Source organism: Nanorana parkeri, unplaced genomic scaffold, assembly GCF_000935625.1.
Source record: "Nanorana parkeri isolate BGI_ZX_2015 unplaced genomic scaffold, ASM93562v1 scaffold914, whole genome shotgun sequence".
Classification (NCBI taxonomy): domain Eukaryota; kingdom Metazoa; phylum Chordata; class Amphibia; order Anura; family Dicroglossidae; genus Nanorana; species Nanorana parkeri.
In genome coordinates this window covers 151,717-171,234 of record NW_017307182.1, presented here as the reverse complement: position 1 = coordinate 171,234, position 19,518 = coordinate 151,717, and the positions used below count along the sequence as shown (strand labels likewise).

Here is a 19,518-nt window from a genome sequence, read left to right as displayed (position 1 = left end):
CCCTTCTTCGGGACGCAGAAGCGATCTGGCGACAGGTAAGTCGCCAGGATCACTTCTGTTGTAAAGCCGACAGTCGGCTCTACAAGTTTAAACAGAGTCCCGGCGGCAAAAGTCGCCGGGAGTCTGTTTAAACAGCCCCGATGCTGGCGACGTACACTGTACGTCGTCAGTCACGAAGGGGTTAATAAAAAAGAAGGCACGCAGCTAGGGCTGTACATACACACTGTAGAACACACGCATGTAACAAGTATATGTAAACAAAATCATTTAACAAATACGAGCTAGAGTACTGATGTTAAACCACAATCATTTAACAAATACGAGCTAGAGTACTGATGTTAAACCACAGTCTTCTGCCCCCAAGTATTCCACGGGTTAACATGTTTCAGAGGCAATGCCCCCTTCATCAGAACCTAGGTTCTGATGAAGGGGGCATTGCCTCTGAAACATGTTAAACTCCAGCTCGTCTTTGTACGTGATTTCGTTTACCCATCCTTGTTACATGTCTGTGTTCTACAGTTGTTTGTATGTACAGCCCTAGCTGTGTGCCTTCTTTTTATTAAATACTGTTTTACACTATGGAGGCGCTCCTTTTTGCTTTATACAAACTTTTACAAACTTACAACCCACCAAAGCAGTTTCCAACTTTTTACTGAAAGATATAAAAATGTAATTTGTCATTCACGTACTCCTTTACCAATTTACCACAGGTTACCCTGAGAGCATTGTATGAGCATTTACCATGATCTTAAGACAGATAGCCTCTGCAGTCCTTTATATAACCATTGGCTCTATCTGCTGTTGATATAGCTATATGCCATGTAGAAACACTTTACAATTACATTGTCTATGTTACTGATGGAAGTGGAAATAAGTTTACAGATTATACCATTCAGATGAAGAATTACCTGAATTTTCCCAAGCTCTCCTGTGGTCTCCATCCTACTTGCAACATTCACAGTATTCCCCCAGATGTCGTACTGAGGTTTCCTAGCTCCAATGACTCCAGCAATAACAGGTCCATGGTTTATACCTAAAATATGCAATAGGTCATATTAACATAATCTGGAGCAGCCTTTCTCAACCAAGGTTCCTAGCATGTTGTGAAGAATGATCCCCTTCTCTCTTCTCACTATCTTGAAGGCCACAGACCAACACTTAACCTAGCATTTACGGAAATGACCAGTGTGTGACATAAGTCACAACACCTTTATTAGAATATGACACAATAAAAGGGATACAGTCAGATAAAGGATAAATACCCATGTTTATGTCTCCACTGTTGCCAACTGGAGCATCAGTGGATACATGCAAAAACACATGGCTAATTAAATTGGCCAATGTATAACATTTCCATTGAATGTGCAAGTCTATAATGAAATTCTAGCAGCTATTATATCCTTATGAGTAATGTATAATTTGCAACATACCAACACGTAGGCGGAAATTATTGAAGGAGTGCCTATTGATCCCATCTAGCTTCTGCATTAAAGCCATAGCAAATTCAACAGTGATTCCTATTTGAGCATTCTGCTTTTCTTGGTCCTAGAAGAAAGAGTAATAAACCGTAGTTTCACTATCATGCAATCGATGTCCAAGTAGCAGTGCCCCAGTTAGATAGTCTATGATTTACTTTGATCATCAAGTGTTAGGTCGGTTTTAACAGCTGAACAGGATTGGCTGCAGCGTGCCAAGTTAGATAATTTAATAGCAGCACCATTTTTCACGTTGCAACTCACAGTTGATTCAGCAAGCCAGTTACATCACACTCTGTCCAGCCACATCCACAAAGCTTTTTAAAAAAGGTGGCCACAAGTTCTCTGCCTCCTGTACGTATTTACATAAAATCTGCAATTGACAAAAAACATGGAGTATTCCCTAGGTGTATACGAAAGTCGAAATCCGTTTTGTTTTTTTACTTCCTAATCTGCATACTCGTTCCAGGTCAGTGACACACTAAAGGCAGTGGAACAGGATAACAGCCAGTCAACTAGAATGTTAGTTACATAATTCTATTACATAATTCTCGAATTACAGATATGTAAAGTAACATAATATTAAAATTAGGATTATACACAGTATATGCAGTAGAAATATATGTTATAGTAATATTGTATGATGTAAAAAATCATGGTAACCATCTCAATTCTGTAGGATCTCTGCTTTCATAAAATATATTATGTTGGAGGTCATTAATCAAATGTGAAGTACGCACTATGGGGGGAATTTATCAAAACTGGAGCAGACAAATTCTAGAGCAGCTGCGCATGGTACCAAATCTGCGTCTCTCTTCAGTTTGTTCAGTTAAGATTTGAAAATGAAAGAGAGATGCTGATTGGTTGCCATGCACAGCTGCTCCAGAATTGGTCTGCTACAGTTTTGATAAATTCCCCTCTATTTACCCTTACATACAGGGGTACAGGTACCCTTAAAAACAAGATCACACATGGACTCGTACATACACACATACATATGCAGAATCACATACATACACGCAATAGATTGAACTTGATGGACCTGTGTCTTCATTCAACCGCAAATACTATGTAACTATATGCTTACTTAGTGCAAGTGTAAAACATTAACTAGAAACCAGCCATGTAAGGTCCAAATGTTTGCATCACAATCTCCACACATAAGTGGATTTACAAACGTTAATTCAACCTTTAGTCTGAATCAGCTAATTACATTCCAGGTGCATCAAAACAAAAGATGTACAAAGTCTAAAGGTGGCCATACACTTTACAATCATCGCAAGACCTTAGTCTTGCGATGGTTGTAAAGTAATTTAAAAAACGTACGATCTGCCCATCTTGGACAGGCAGATTGTACTTGCAATCATCGCAAGCCCGCCCCCTTGAGGGGCGGGCTTCCCATGACTGCAATGCTGAACGGGCAGTGTGCGCGTGCGCACACCGGCCCATTCGGCATTTGTCTCCCGAGAACCGTTGAAACCAGCCGAAAATCGTAAGATTTTCGGCTGGTTTTCTAGCATGCTCCTTAGACAAAAGACGTGCGACCGTACAGTAGAAACGGTCGCACGTCTTCATTCACACTGCTTGATTCTCGTACGAGAATCGTGCAGTGTATGGGCACCTTTATAGTTTAGTATCTTACTGTAGCAGCTTGAGTAGAAAAAACTGTCCCCTGCCAGCAGCTGAAGAGTAGGACCCTTGCTATCTCTGGGGAAGTATTGCAGAGATCTGACATGCCACCCTAAGAATCAGACTTATAGCATGGCAATCAGCAAAAGTAATGCCCCCTGCTTACTGAAGAGCTTTGGATCTCAGCAGAGGATGTGTCAGACCTCTGCAAATAGGTCACTGCTTCCGCACAGGTTCCCATTCTGCAGCGTGCTGACAGGGGACAGTCATTTCCACTCGGACTGTGGCTGCTTTTTAAAGAAAGCAAACTGTATGTCTATTGTTTTGATGCACCTGGAATGTATTTAGTTAAATTAAACTGAGAGTTCAATTGAGTTTTAAATATTCAGAGCAGTATTACCTGGTTACTTTCTTGCCCAGGAGTTACAATGAGTCCAGTTGCTGCCATGTAGGTACTGCCAATTGTCTTGATTTTTTCCACTGCGCTGAATTTTGGTTTCATTAAAAGCTATCAAAAAAAATTGTGTTAGAAAAAAATAATTTCAATGGTTGTAAACTAACAATAAGATAACACAAGACATACCTCATCAAAATCAGAGATGATCTCGTTCAAAAGCCGCAGACATTCCAGACCCTCTTTGTTGACATCACACTCTGTGTAGAAGACCTTAAACTCTGGTACTGATGCAAACATTACACAGACACAGTCATACGACTGATGATACAAATCCTGTCAAACAAGAAGATAGCTCTTTTACCATTTACAGGATTTAGAACTTAATAATTAAAATAAGAAAAGATCTCTTTAATAGCGCACTGCAATCCTGTCTGATCTGCAGCAGCCAATCCTATCACAAAACACCATCGTCTAACTAATATAACTTGTATGTGTACTGGTAGCTATGTGTTGTTACACTTAGCACACATTCTATTGTATATGTCACAGGTTCTTTTGAAGGACACGTTTTGAAGTAGTATTATTTCACATATTTAAAATATGTTAAAGAGGAACTGAAATGTAGAAGGTGTGCCAAAAAAAGCAGACAGAGGGCAGAGGACTAGTCATTGGTATTTCCTGTGGTTGAGGCTGTATGGGGCTGTAGGCACAGGAATGCCTATGCACACTCACATGCCAGAAAAGTACACTGCTATTTTTCAGGACCTTTTGGGGACACTCCAATCAGCTCCCCTCTTTGCTGCATTTCACCCCTAGTAGAGCTAACAAGGATAATTTTCTACTGTTGATTGTTTCACTTGGCATACTGAGATGTCAGAGAGCCTAGTCTCGCCTGCTAGAAGAGCAATAGGTATACTGAAATTGCACCTCCCATTTAAAACTAGTGACAAGTAAAAGAGTTCTGGAAAACCACTGTATAAATGTTTTTTTTTTATAAAAGTGACATCAGCATGGGTCACATTTTTAAATATAAACTTGTTTCCTTAAAACACCCTCTGGTGACGTTTATGAAGGCCATGTAGGCTTGTGTCTTTTTTGGTTAAGTCCGTGTGCCTGTTAGTTGATAACACCCCATACCAAACCCATCCCATCCTACTGGTGCTTCTCCCTACACCTTTAAATAGCTTTTTGCTTCATGCAGACTAAATAGCTTATATATTTTGAACATCAGTATGTATATTGAGAAACACCAGGAAGAGAATCTAGCTTACAAACCAAAACATATTCTGGCTGGTTCCTCATAAACCTATCACCTGTAGTATAAAGCAGATCAGCCATGCACATCTTAATTCCACTGGATGTCCATAACAATGCCTCTTTTGTAAAAGAATGCAAGCTTTGCACAGTCCCCACCTCATTTATTTTGTTGTTGACAATAAAATAGGCAGCCACATGGGCAGGAAGTACATTTTCCAATAGAAGCCGGTTCAGATTTTCCATGGTTTCAATTTCTTCATCTTCTTTCCTAAACTTATTTTTCCATAAACAGTCTAATCTGGAGTAATAGTCCACCTTAACAACACAATAAAGGGGATAGCACTACATTAAGCTTCGTGTTTGCATATCACAGAAATAAAAAAATCATAATACAAGATACATACAGAAATACTTACAATACGCGTACACACACACAAACACACAAATATGAAACTTTATCTTTATGCATTAATATCAAAGCTAAACTCCAGGAATTAAACAAAAAGCACCCCTGCAGTTGGGGCCCCCTACATTGCAAGGATTAAATGCTCTAAATCTAGGGAACAGGAATAAGCTGCTCTAGCAGGCTTCGGGAGCTCACCTCTTTTTTTCTGACGCTCTGGGTTGTGGGTGGGCCCTCACGTACAGTGCAAGGATATTATTACTGCATTGCACTTTATGTACATGACTCAGCACTACTCACATTATTTATCTATGATCACCCACATATGAGGAACTTTACACAAAACTGTCCACTGATGTAGCATTGGTAACATTTTTACAAACAGAAGCCACACTCTATAGATCTTCTAACTTGAATCCACACTTTATTACTTTGCCTATGACAGATACAACATACAGAAGCTCCCCAGATCCTCTCACGCATTTAACCTGCCAGGGCTTAATCATAGAGATTCTTGATCTATATATTTAAGCCTTGGAAGGCTAAACGTTTGAGAGGATCTGGCGCGTCTGTATGGTGTATCTGTTATCTGCATAGTAATAAAGTGTGAATTCAAGTTAGAAGATGTATAAAAGTGCGGCTTCTGTCTGTACCAGTGTTACTACTGGTGAAAGCACATCTCTTCTTTGCCAGCACCTGAGAGACCATCATTGTGGGAGTTCACACATGGAATTGGAGAGGTGAGTGATTGTGAAGTGCTGTCGATTGTTGATGTTGGCAATTTGTCTTTACAGTTCCTGCTACTTAACTGCAGGACCTTGGCCATCTCCTCATCATACAGCTCACAATTTTCATACAGTTATGAGTACTAAGAGGATTGCCCATTGTAGGTCTATATATTATATAGGATGTTTCCTAATTCACAGCAACTATGAAAGATTAAGATTTCTTGAGGAAAGATAGTTATTACCATGGGGGATGTAAAGATAAGTATAGCCTGCTCCAATCACCCAAAAAGCAACACAAATTAATAGTTTTAGTTTTAGGTGCTGCTATTACGGTTTATTGTAGATCCCTTTCAGAACACAAATTATGACGTAAAAACACTCTTTTTAAGCACACTGGGAGGAATTGATCAAAACTGGAGCAGAAGAATGTGGAGCAGTTGCCTATGGAAACCAATCAGTTTATTTCTTCAGTTTGTTCAGTTAAGGTTTGAAAATGAAAGGTGGATGCTGATTGGTTGCAATGGGCCATGGCTCCAGGTTTGGTCTGCTCCAGTATTGATTTATTCCCCTCACTGTATTCTAAGTTGATGCTACATTTGCACTGTGCACAAATATTGTGTAGTAAAGCAGTAAAGCTGAAACACAGCTCAAACAGATGTATGCTCTTAGTTTCTAACTGTTACTAGAAATTTACAACAAGGGATCTGAAAGTTGCTAAAAAGTCACCTGCCACACTTTCTGCTGGTTTGCAAAAAACAATTGCATTGTTTTTTATGATGCACCCTACCATTTGTATAGCCCATCAGCACAGTAATGAAGGCCTCTCGGGCTATCAATACGACATACAGCCCCTAAGTTATTGCAATAAATACCAATTTGATTAATATATACTTTAGGTTTACACAGAATTCCTGATTTCTTACCTGCCTTGCCAATAACACTAATATGAGGAAGAATAATGACAGATAGAAACAGGATATCCTTTGCAGGTCTTCCATAATGCCCACAAAACTACAATAACAAAAAGACAATAACAGTTACAACGGGCAAAATAATTTTTTTTCCTAATTCCTCCTTGTGTTAAAATGCTCAGTAAAAATTATACTGAATTATTGAGCAACTTCAGAGAAGGAAAGGAAGGCACACAAGTGAGAATAAGATTTGTTTGAAGAACAGTTATCCCTCTAAAAATACAGAAACTGCCAATGACCATATTGGTGTACCCTGTGTACACCTTCAAAATGACCCACTCCCTAAGGTAAATTATAATCCTGAACTTCACTCTCCCTTTCTTATTAAAGCCGTGTAACTCTGAGTAAAAGTAAATCATCCACAGGAGTTATCAGCTAAACCTTGTTTATGTAAATCCAGAATCCAGGACGAAGTTCAGAATCACTATCTGGTGCACCTTATGGAACGGATCTGTATATGTACTGTTTTAATCAGTCCTCTCTAGTGCCGACAGGTGTTCATGGAGAAGGACTTTGGTTATAGTAGTGTTCTGTCAGTATATCTTTCTCTCTCTCTTCCATTTTTTGATGAATCTGGAGCTAAAATGTGATGAGGAAATTGTAACTTTGTCTAAAGCATGTTCATTGGATGTATTTGTGCAATCTCTGCAGCCAGCAATTAACTTGAAGGTGAACCTGTTACTGAAAGTGACTCTGTTATTTACATGTTATTGGAAACAGGCATGCTTGAAAAATAAGCAAGTCAATACCTACCCTTCCTGCTGCCTGCACTGCAAGAACACCCAAAATCTTCATGTGAACTCCACAGGAAAATGGACACTTCGAGGCGTGTCAATCTCCTGGGTCCCCCTCGTAGGTCTCACAGGTTCCCCCTGCTGACCTTTACATCATTAAAAGATACATCAGTCATCTTGGTAATCTATTTATTTGTGTAGCTAGCATTACTAGTGCCAACAATCTGAGCTCTTATACCATCTGCTTATACTGCCATCCATCTAAATACAGGTTAACACTGGTAATCATTGAAGAGCTATTGTGGTGAGTGTGAGATGTTGAATGTTTCTTTTTTCCACCGTATGGCTAAGTAGTAGTTATGAGATGTCTCTCAGTGATCTACTAAATATTAATCACATTTGGTAGGTGCTGAGAAAGAGATTTCATTAATCACTTTAAATTAAGAAAATATATAAACTCGGGCTTACAGACTCCTTTTTTCAATAGATTACAAGAACAAGTATATAACCTGCTGAATGAACGGTGCTACTTCCCATAATGTCTCAAAACATTTTCCTCACCAAAGCAAAATTTTGGTAAGTCAACTCTGAGAAGATCTCCCTTTTCTGCAACCTGTATCGTGTCACCATATCAGAAAATACTATCCATCCTTATTTACTTTAATTAGGTCACCTTCTAAGATTCAAAAACAAGCATTATTTTAGATTGCCACCCCTCCTTATACAAGAATTAACCATAAATGAATACTGGAATTATAAAGGCCATGATGTTCCAAAATGTCTAACTATATTGCTTTTTAAAAGCTTTATATGATATAGACCTTAAGTTCTCCAATTGTCTAGTCTATTAATCTCATACATGCACTGGATTACATATAAAACACTAATACTGTGCAATTAATATAATGCATAGTAAGAATTACTTTTTTTTCTGTGACACTGGAGAGTCCTCTGTTGCAGAGGAGCATTTACACTCTTACCTGTTGCTGGGTGGTAAAGCACTTCTGAACAAGGCAGAATGCGTATGAAATATGATGACATTGTATACTATGAAGGCAGAAGACAGAAGGAGCATCTTGATCTCGAAGCTCATTCTCAGGAACACCGAGCATGCAATAAAACCCAAAATGCAGCAGTATATGTAATACTAAAAACAAAAAGATAAAATCTATTCACATTTCTGGTTTTTACAAGGGTAATACAAGCAGTGATAAACATATAAAGTCAACATGTCATGCAAGTGTAGAAAATGTATACTAATGCACACAAATGTAATTGTGATATATGCTTCTAACAATACACAAACCAGCATAGTGGAAAGCAGGCTTAAGGTATATCTATATAAAAAGTGAGTGAACACAAATTTAAAAAATGTTGCTAGGAAATAGGATTTTTGTACTCATCATAAAATGTTGATCTCTGAGTCGATCAAGAGACACAGCCAGAGCCATAGCTCTTTACCATTATAGAGAAACTAGAAATACAGATTCATGACATGCTATTATTGTTTCACTTATATAAAGCTTTGAAATAACTTACTGGTATGCTTTGACAACTGTCCATCTCTAAGCTTGAGCCATTGCATTTCTGGAGAGTTTTGTCTAAAGGCTGAAAGAACAAACATACATATTACTTATTTATTAGTGCACATTTAACAATACATAATGCATACAGATGACATTAAAAGGGCTTACCAAATTAAGAATAGCGATTACTAGGAGCGCTGCTATTGTCAACATTGCCAGTAAAACCCTCACTAGAGGTTTAGTCTCTACCATTTCTGCTATAGAGCATAGGGACCGTGACATAGGAGAACTTTCCCCACAGAAACGCTGGAAAACACACACAATCTGTTATTAATATTGGATACATATCAACCAACAGCTGTCTGCCAAACAGATTTACAAAAACTGGAGCAAAGAAAAACTAGCATGATTGTCCGCAGCAACCTGTCAAGTCTGGCTGTTGTGCTCCAGGCTTTTGTAAGGCAGTTCAACTGACAGCTTCATGGATAATCAGTTAGCAAATTGGGGTGCATACTTACCACACATTTGTCTGCATAGCAAATAAGCAACACGCAAAGCATGATCAAGGACACCGCAGCAAATGAAACACCTAAGTTTACACTCCTGCAAGAGAGAACAAATTACAATATTGTATTAAACGTACTCGTTGCTTACATTTTGGAAATCTGTATCCCAATCTAGAGACTGAAACTCTATTCCATTCCATAAACTAAACAGCTGGCCACATTATAGTTCGGTCAAAAAAAGGAGAACACCCAATATTCTCTAAAAACTTGAAACTGACAAAAGCAATTGGCACCCATCATTGATAATTCCATATTTAATAAACATCAGACTTTGCTTTTGACTTTTGATTTAATAGAATATTTTAAAGTATAAAGCAAATTATATTGTCATTAAAAATGCAAACAAAAAAGGATTGGGATCCTTGACCTAATATTTAGTTGCACATCCTTTACAGGCAATCACTGCAAACAAGCAATTTCTGTAGCTCTCAATGAGACCTCTGCACCATCAAGTTGTTTGGCCCACTCTTCTTGAACCAACTGCTCCAGCTATCCCGGGTTTGAAGGGTGCCTTCTCCGGACTGGTTATTTTAGCTCTTCCATCCATAGATGTTCAATAGGATTCAGAGCAGGGCTTATAGAAGGCCATTTCAGAATAGTCCAATGTTTTGTTAGTCATTCTTGGCTTTTAGCAGTGTGTTTTGGGTTACTGTCCTGTTAGAGGACCCAAGACCTGCAAATAAGACAGAGCTTTCTGACACAGAGTTTCATTTTTCTAAAGAATTCCTTGATAGATCTGAAATTTCACTGTGCCTTGCACAAATGTAGGACACCCCACGCCAGGTGCACCAAAGCAGCCCTAAAACAAAACCAAGCCACCTTCGTGTTTCACATGGTACATAGGTACATGTTCCTTTCTTTGACAGCTTAATATTTTCATCTGTAAACATAGATCTGATGTGGCATGCCAAAAAGCTGCACTGTTTCATCTGTCCAAAGGATATTCTCCCGGAAGTATGGTTGCTCGTCAATATGCATTTTAGCAAATTCCTGTCTGGCTTTTTTATATTTTTCTTTCAACAGCAGGGTCCTCCTGGGTATTCTTTGTTTGAGATCACCATCACTCAAAAAGTGATGGATGGTGGGATCAGACACTTATCTGCCCTGACCTTGGAGTTCAGCTTGTATCACTTTGGAAGTTTTCCTTGGCTTTGTCTGCCATTCACACGATTCTGTTAAATCAGGGGTCAATTATCCTCTTGTGACCATGTCCAGGGAGGTTGACTACACTCCCATAGGCCTTACACATCTTAATAATATTTGGAATAATATTTAATTGTAGTCACACGAACATCACGCTGCTTGGAGATGGTCACACAGGCTTTACGTTTGACATGCTATTTTATTTTTTCATTCTGATCTCCTCAGAAAACTCTTTCCTTTGCTTTCTTAGCTCAATGTTCAGTGTGGTGCACACAATCATATCCAACAGCAGAGTGAGTATTTTTTTAGGCTGACTGATGACAAGATTGAAGACATGTGTGATACGAATTACAGAAAACAGTCTAAAATATCACTATGATCCAAATATGAATAATCTTTTATTGGGGTGCCATCAAATCTGTCCAGGCCATTTTAGAATATCGGAGTACAATAAGCAATAATTGATCTGTTTTCACACAGGCTGTGAGCCTTGAGCCACCAACAAGGGTGAGCACAATCTGGCTGCCCCCTGGGCACTGGTATTGGGTTGCAGGTTCATAAATAAAAACATTACCTGTGGCCAATAGTTTTTGAAGTCATAGTTTGCAGATAGGTCTCGGAGAGTGCAGAACCTAGCTGTGCTGACTGCCAGGGGTGCATGAATCAGAAGATTGGCTGAACAGAATTAGAAATTGTTAAATTCTTTAGCAGGTAACACAGTGCACATATAAACTGTATATGTCAACCTTGTACTGTATTTAACAGGTTTCATGGAGTTCAACTTTATGTGCCATATTATCTCTGCAGAAATGCAAGATGACTTTGTGATATCTGCCAAAAAAATTCAACTCCGTTTACATTCCCTCTAATTTGCACCTGGAAACATAGTGAATTGCTGGCTTAGCTATAGTGCAAACAAATGGGGCAATTTACTGATACTGCAAAATGACTGGCCAACATACTGTACTTATTTAAATTAAACCCAAGAAATAACATGTGAAAGGACAGAAACATTTTTCTGTGCAGTGTAATCAGATTCCTTTTAATTCATATTTTAACTCAAGATATTAAATGAGGTGCAGTTGTCGATATTATAACTTCAGCTACAGCAACCCAACATGAAAGCAAACACATCCAACACAACCACTTGACTAACTGTGGAAGCGAGGTGTGAACTAATTTGAATGCAAGATGAAAGATAGCATTATAGCTGAATAAAATTATTTTTTTTATATGAGTAGAATATGTACCAACCTTGGCATGACCAAAATTTGGATCAAGAATATGCACAAGAACACTACACTGGCACACAAGAAATAATTCCGGATCTTAGGTATTCTGAGGGTGCGGTACTGAAAAACAAAAAACAATTCAGCTAAAACATTTAAAAAGGGAAAAATTGTTACCTGCCGCAACTAACAAAGAAGAACTCCAGGAATTTAGAAAAACATCCCCCGGCAGTGGGGCTACCCCCGCATTGCAAGGGTTAAATGCTGATTTTGTCTAGGGGGCTAAAATAAAGCAGCTATACCCACGTGATCCTTAGTTCCATGGCAGTTGGAACTCACTTGTCTCCCCCTTCACTCCAGCTTTTGAATATCCCTCGGCATCCTCACGTCTAATGCAAGATAATGGACCTGAAGTAGACATGACAATAGCAGTGGTTCTTTGACTGCCAGAGCCCAGGGAAGAAGAGACTGTGTGGACTGGTCTAGCAGCCCAGCAGGACCAGGGATCCGGTAAGTATATATGCTCTAATTGACCCCTAGATAAAACAATGATGTAACCCTTGTAGTAAGGGGGTAGCCTCACTGCAAAGGTAAGTTTTTTTTTACATTCCTGGAGTTCTTCTTTAACAGATAAACCCACAAAGCTATACTTAAGATAGTTTTACATGCTGCAGGTACATTTTGATTTTAAAGTTAAGGCAAGATGGAAATTAAATAGAAAGTAATATTTACCTCTCTTTCCAGGCCATCAGCAGTGAAAAAGAACAGGAAGGCATAAAAGTCATCTGATTTACCAAACCACGGTCTAAAAAAAGGTAAACAATCTGCTTTACTTCAGCTGTTTAAAACCATTTCTTATTATACAGCTAGACCATAAAAAAATTAAATATGAAGGTCATTGCTATGACTCAGTCTGATGCTGCTGTGTTTTGAATACAACAATTTTACTTTGTATTTATAAATGATTCGCTATGTTAGTCATGTAAAACTTGTGATGTGAAAGTAATTACCCCTACAAGCTATCAAAACATTTCCAGGAATGTCAACTTATGGTGCCAAATTCAATGCCCCACCCAAAAAATTACATGTTTTATGGGGCTTATATAGTGATATATAAGTTAAAATTATGGTTTAGAGAGCTATGTTTTAGGGTTAACGGGAACCTGTGCTATGCCCATTCTGAACAAACATAATACAAACATCACCAAAGTCACCCAGAAAGGATCACCCATCTTATTCTGAGAGAGACCTTGGGGTATTAAATGCTTGTTGCCCAGTATCTGTGATTTCAACATGTTCATGTTACAGCTGGCCATTTTATGGGGGTAACCAATGACAAGATACATAGTTGAAACATTCACAATAGAAGGATTAATGTTGAAACATTTTATTCACTAGAACACTTTGCAGTCTTTTAAATATATTATGATCATGAATGTTAATACATTCAGTTTTACCATAAAATAGGTTCTTTGGGAGGCAGATGTTATTCCAAACAGTCAACCAAGGTCTAATGTCATAATGCGCTTTTTACTGTTGAAAATATATACTAGTTACATAGTATTTGAGGTTGAATAAAGACATATGTTCATCAAGTCCAATCTGTTTGTGTATGTGTGTATGGTCCTATTGGTGTGTAGTATGTATAGGTCCCTGTGTGTTCTCAATCTTAGGAGTACTTGTACCCCTGTATATTAGGGTCCATGAGGAAATCGTCCAATCGCCTCTTGAATGATTCCACACTCTCAGCCGAAATCACAGTATGTGGCAGCGAGTTCCAGACCTTGACTGATCTGAGAAGAAACCCCTTCGCCCCTTGTGCTGAAATTTTTTCTTCACCAATTTTAAGTGGTGGCCTCTTGTCCTTGTCATCAAGTTAATTGTAACTCTACTAGCCTTGTTTACCGCAGCCTGACACTGCAAGCTATTATTCAGCCTGTGATCTAAAATGACCCCCAAATCTGTTTCCCTTTCGGACTTCCCCAGGGGAGCTCCCATTAGTGTGTAATCCGTTTTCTTGTTTTTAACCCCAAAGTGCACAACTCTACATTTATCTACATTAAACCTCATCTGCCATGTAGTTGCCCACTCCCCTATTTTATCCAGATCCCTCTGCAATGTTATAGCATCTGATTCAGTGACTATTCCCCTCCCGATTTTGGTATCATCAGCTGTTTACAGTAGCACTTCACTAATCACTCCAAGCTAAAAGTTATAATCAAAAAAAAGGAAACAACCTAAATTAATAGAAAAAAAGTAGCCCAGGTATTGACAACTGAAGAACTGTCAATCAGTTGTTGGGGACAGATATGCAGTTCAAAGAACTCAAACTTAGTTAAAGTAGGTGTAAACCCAACCACTAAGAATCTCATGTAAACATGATAGCATCACTTGCAAATCCTCTGTCCCTGTTTCCCACCATCTCCTGCCTAAAAAATAAAAAACAACACATGCAGCCTGTTATCAGTTATGCATGAGGCCAAGGTAGGATGTAAGGAGGCTGGTTAACAGAGCTCTCCCTATGTAGTTTGTGAGCAGCACTACCAATGCTAATTGATAATTACATTCATTGGTATATTTTCATTTGCATTAGTGTTCCAAGATTTCCAGTTGCTGTCATCATGGAATATGCTACATACTGCTCCAGAGATTATGATATGAACATGGTGAATTCACCAGCAATGCATGTAAATGAAGGATGTCGTAAGTGGCAGCTTATGTGGATCAAACTAAGAAATACTTGACCGTACTTGACGGAACTGAGCCCATCAATTGTGTTCAGCATTCTGTCATGGAGTTCTTCCTCCTGATTCCTTTTCTGTGACACAGTCCTAAATGTAATAATAATGAAGAGGATGACGATAATAATAAAAATAATGATAACACATTTTTTTCTTTGTTTTGTTTACTGTGGGTAAGAACTAGAATCGGGTTCGTATTTTTACTACTCGGTCCCCATTGGTTAGATTCCCCTCCTGTGTGATCACCTGGACAGGAAGTGAGATAAAAATGTGTCCAATAGCCCTGCACAAAAAGCACCACTTGGTCAAACAGGGTAGTGCACGGTGGGACGATTAAACATACTTAACAGGGGGGGGGGGGGGGGCCGCAAAAGTTAAAAAAAGAAGGAAAAAAAGATGAGAGAAAAAGAAAAGAGATATCTCCACCGGGAGGGGGAAGCACCATTCAAAAGGAGAGGTAAGAGAATTAAAGATGCAGTACAGCAGGATTGAAACCACCCTAACAAAGACAAGCAATCCCTGATTTTTTAATCACTGCAGTTGAAACGGATCTTCAATGTAATCCCAATAACTACTACTGGTGCATGGCCAACTTTGCACAGTTAAAAGAACTCGCCTTATGCCCTATGACTGTGCAAAATGTCAAAATGTCACCGTGGTAGAGGCATCACAGGTTCTTTCCTGTCAAAGCCATCTGCAATTAAGGCCATTTGCTCCAGATTCTTCCATTTATTTTCAAATTTGCACTCAAAATATGTAAGGGTGAAACATTTATCCTATTTTAAACATTTTCTTACTTGTACATATACTCTATAGCTCTGAATTAAATCCCACAGAAAGACACAAAAATCAGTTTTATTTACCTTTCTGTGTTAGAATGCCGCCCCATTCCTTGCATGGGGATTTCCTACAGGGAAAAAAGTTAATACAATTTAGGCAACATAAACAGTATCTGTTCTGCCAATCTCCGTCTTAAATTCTTTTAGAGCAAATATGACAACGGCTGCTAATTCAAATATTGAAAGTGGTTAATATAAATTAATCTATTAACAGTTTTCTCTAGAATATATGGTTGATTTCTGTCAGCTATAAAAATTTACAACCTGTATTTTTGTAGGTGTTTGAAAAGTTTCAAATGACAGTGTTTACTCCCTTTGGTCTCTTAAAGCGCAACTGAAAGGCAAAGCCTTTTTTTTACGTTTTGGATAGGGTGGAGAGTGATTAGAACATCTATCTGGTTGTTTGCTTTCTGTGTCCCTATTAGGGAGATTTGCCCTCTCCATTTGTCATGGTGACATTATCACTGAAAGAAAATCCAAAATTCTGGGCTTACTTCAGAAAGGGAATAGTAGTTTTTGTGACCCTGCTGACCACCAGGAAATTCCCTCTCTATGGAGGGATTTCCTCTTACCTTCTTTTGTGGCTATCAGGCAAAAAGTTAAGGGAAATCTTCCCAATGGGACACATGGTAAAAAGAAAAGCAGACAGGGGTTTATAACTCTCCCTTACTCTATCCAAAAAAAGTATTTGCTTCAGTTCTACTCATTTCATTAAAAGAAAATGAGTAAAAAGCCTGAAAAAATTAAAAACTAATTTAGCCACCCGATCTAGGGACTTATAAGGTGCAATATAGATTTGACATTTCAATGACTTTCCACTGTAATTCTGCACCTTTGGTCATTTGAAACTATAAATAAAATTGTGCGAGGCCGACTGTTTCTATTAAAAGTTGAAGGAAAGCTACAAAGTTGCTTTAGTGTATTGCCAGCATTAGAAAATGCTCCATATAAAGAATCAGCTACAAGATTCCATGCCCCCCAGCCAGGTTGCCAATCAACCAGTAGGAAGAGACGAGAAAGGTTGTTAATGTACAAGGCAAATGGTTTATAAACGGGGTCACTTTAACTATGTTTTACCCTGTTTGTCACCCAACGCTAGAAAGTAGGCGTTCTTACAATTTTGGCTTTATTCTCGCTCATAAAAAATAAGTTCAACTCCAGCAGGAAGAGTGGGGAATCAGCAAGTGTGCAGGAAAACAATTTCACAGAAACCCTGGCAAGGGTAAATATATTACCTATTACTCATAACTGAAATGCAATCCATTCAAATATATACAATAACATATGAATAGATTAATATGCCTCGTGAAATATTTGCTCTCACAAGTTACTGTAAGAGAACAGATTATGTATTTATGTAAAGATAACACTTCCTCTATCATATTATTCACTATTGTTCACTGTGACTCAACACTGTCTGTGCTATGACCCACATATTCCTTCAGATAGTGTCACCAGCTATGTAGAGGATTTACCGAAGAAACATCCTCTGAATACACTCCACTCACAGCTATAACCTTGTGAGCAGAAAGGAGAGGGAACATCTTCTGAATACTGACAGACAGCAGTAAAACATGATAGAGGATCAGACCATTTTACATTCTATTCACTGTTACATAAGTAGTAAACAAATGTTTTGACAGAGTAGAGCAGGGGTAGACAACCTTGGCACTGCCTCTGCTTCTGGGAGTGACCACAAGCACAAATAGACTCTTAACCATGCTACAAAAAAAAAGTTTTGCCTGTATATATACACTTTAAATGCAACAGGGCCAACTGTTGCATCGCATCCTAGAATTCCACTAGAAGTGAAGCAAAACTGCACTGTACCTTAAAATATTTACAGTACCCATATACCAAAATGTCAGGAACTATTATTGGCTAATAATTGGTAAATGTTGGCATTGGTAATCTTGCCATTACCATAAAAAGGTCCACATGTCATCGAGGGCCAATAGCTCCCATAAGTGTCCCTAACACTAAGGCAGTCTTCTGCTGCCATAACTTATTTCCCTTTTTTCTAGCAAAGTCTTTTGTGTACAATGCCTGCAGTGCACATACTGCAGTGTACGCTCTTGGCATGAATGGTGCTGAATGCTGAGATAATGTAATTGCAGCTTATGCCTTAACACATGACCATACCCGACACTAGATAACAACATTGAACCCAACTCTTTATTTTACCCTAACCCCTAAAGTGAGTCCTTAACACTTTTTCCTCCAACACTTAACCCCCCCCCACTAAAATCTTAACCCTGTAGTCCCTGCCCCCAACACTAACAACTGCTTTACTAAGCCCTTACACTAAAACTATACCCCCTGTTCAGTATACACACCTAATACTGCGCGGGAAGCTTTCATGTCAAAAGGTTTGCAACTATGCCTTCAAAAGATACTGTTGGCGAGCTGTGAGAGCTGATGACTAATGGCCACATGTGGGTTAGGGAAATATTTTATAGTTGCCACTGGCTCAACAAATCCATAGTGACTTTTTGCATGTTATCTTGACTACCATTACCTATTGAAGAGGCCAACACCCCATAGAAACAAATAACACCAATAACCTATTTAAATTCATTTGTTGACCTAAAGTAATTTTAACTTTATAAAGGTTCACTTTCATACAGCGCCCAGAATAATTCCTACCATGATGCAGGGTGAGAAGGCACTATGGGAGAAGGCCCTCGCCTTCCCAATACCTACATAGCTTGAGACGTAAAAACTAAGGAGACCACATGGGGAAACAGAATCTGCCTTCCTGCACGGTTTCTTTGATTTATTTTTTGTTTGAGTCCAAAAAAAAAGCAATGGCTAAAATTACTGGCGGTATGACTTACTGTGAGAGCTGTGGAGTTGGCAGTACAGTGAGTAGCACCAATAATGTACTCAAGACAATTTATGATTATTTTAGTAGAAGAAAACATATAAGGTCATAGATACTTACCCGCTTTGGTTTTCCATTCGTGACAGAAGAGTCAGTGTTGGAGGGCTCATTGGAGTCAAGGTGAGAAAATGGCCTTGCAGCTCCCCATGATTCAAGATACCGAGTCATCCTAACTGAAGGTCGAACCTTAAGGCCATCATTTACTCGGGGCCGAAGGATGTGATTGTTCTGGCTCCGACGTTGTTTGAACTAACAATAGAAAGCATAACACATAATATTAAAATCAATTAAAGGCAATACAACTGGCTCTATTGTATAACAAGGTAAAAACACAAGATGGATACATGGTTTATAGAATGTTGTACTAAAGACTATTTTGCTATCTTTTTATAATTCTGTGATAACAATTAAAACAGTTACACGATAAATAGATGATGCAAGTGCATTCCCTATGAAATGTCCATATCCCTATGAAATGCCACAATACTTTACATCGGTAAATCATATTAGCAAACTACAGATCTCAGCACACACGATGGCCCTGTGCCATGTTTGGATTTTCTAGGCAATAACCTACTTGGGGAAACAGCTGAATGCAAAGGTTGCTGAACCAGGAAATAAGAAAATCACCTGCCAAGTTGTGCAGTGTTATGGATAAGTGTAAATGCTGAAATTGGCTTAAAGCCCATTTCCACCTTTGCAGAGGTATTTTTTTTAAAACATATGCCAGCAATGTACACCGATGTATGCATGAAGCAGACATATGCAGCTGATGTATATGAACACAGGAACTTACATTTTTTGTTAGCTTTCCTCTTCATAGCCCCATGAAAATATCTGCCTCTTTGCTGTGCAAGAAATGTGGATAAATCCCCCCCCTCACCACCTCAGCACAGTGTATTGTGTTTAAAGGCAGAGCTGGTGTTTAGCAATCATGTTACAATGGGTGACAGGGAGGGGGGTAGCTGATTACAGATGACTGATTTTCCAGTGGAG

General features: G+C 38.7%; 1 protein-coding gene across 1 annotated transcript in view; it reads right to left on the bottom strand.

The window, feature by feature from the left end:
- Positions 1-19,518, bottom strand: part of ADCY7 (adenylate cyclase 7) — a 95,688-nt gene that overhangs the window by 5,546 nt on the left and 70,624 nt on the right. Inside the window, exons 10-24 of the mRNA XM_018566082.1 lie at positions 18,583-18,771; positions 15,663-15,706; positions 14,809-14,889; positions 12,791-12,863; positions 12,084-12,181; positions 9,639-9,723; positions 9,289-9,426; positions 9,134-9,202; positions 8,575-8,741; positions 6,813-6,900; positions 4,915-5,073; positions 3,688-3,834; positions 3,505-3,612; positions 1,431-1,545; positions 909-1,033 (exon numbers count right to left, since the gene is read on the bottom strand). Of these exons, the coding sequence (XP_018421584.1) occupies positions 909-1,033; positions 1,431-1,545; positions 3,505-3,612; positions 3,688-3,834; positions 4,915-5,073; positions 6,813-6,900; positions 8,575-8,741; positions 9,134-9,202; positions 9,289-9,426; positions 9,639-9,723; positions 12,084-12,181; positions 12,791-12,863; positions 14,809-14,889; positions 15,663-15,706; positions 18,583-18,771 (1,686 nt within the window). The remainder of the gene's footprint in view (positions 1-908; positions 1,034-1,430; positions 1,546-3,504; positions 3,613-3,687; positions 3,835-4,914; positions 5,074-6,812; positions 6,901-8,574; positions 8,742-9,133; positions 9,203-9,288; positions 9,427-9,638; positions 9,724-12,083; positions 12,182-12,790; positions 12,864-14,808; positions 14,890-15,662; positions 15,707-18,582; positions 18,772-19,518) is intronic.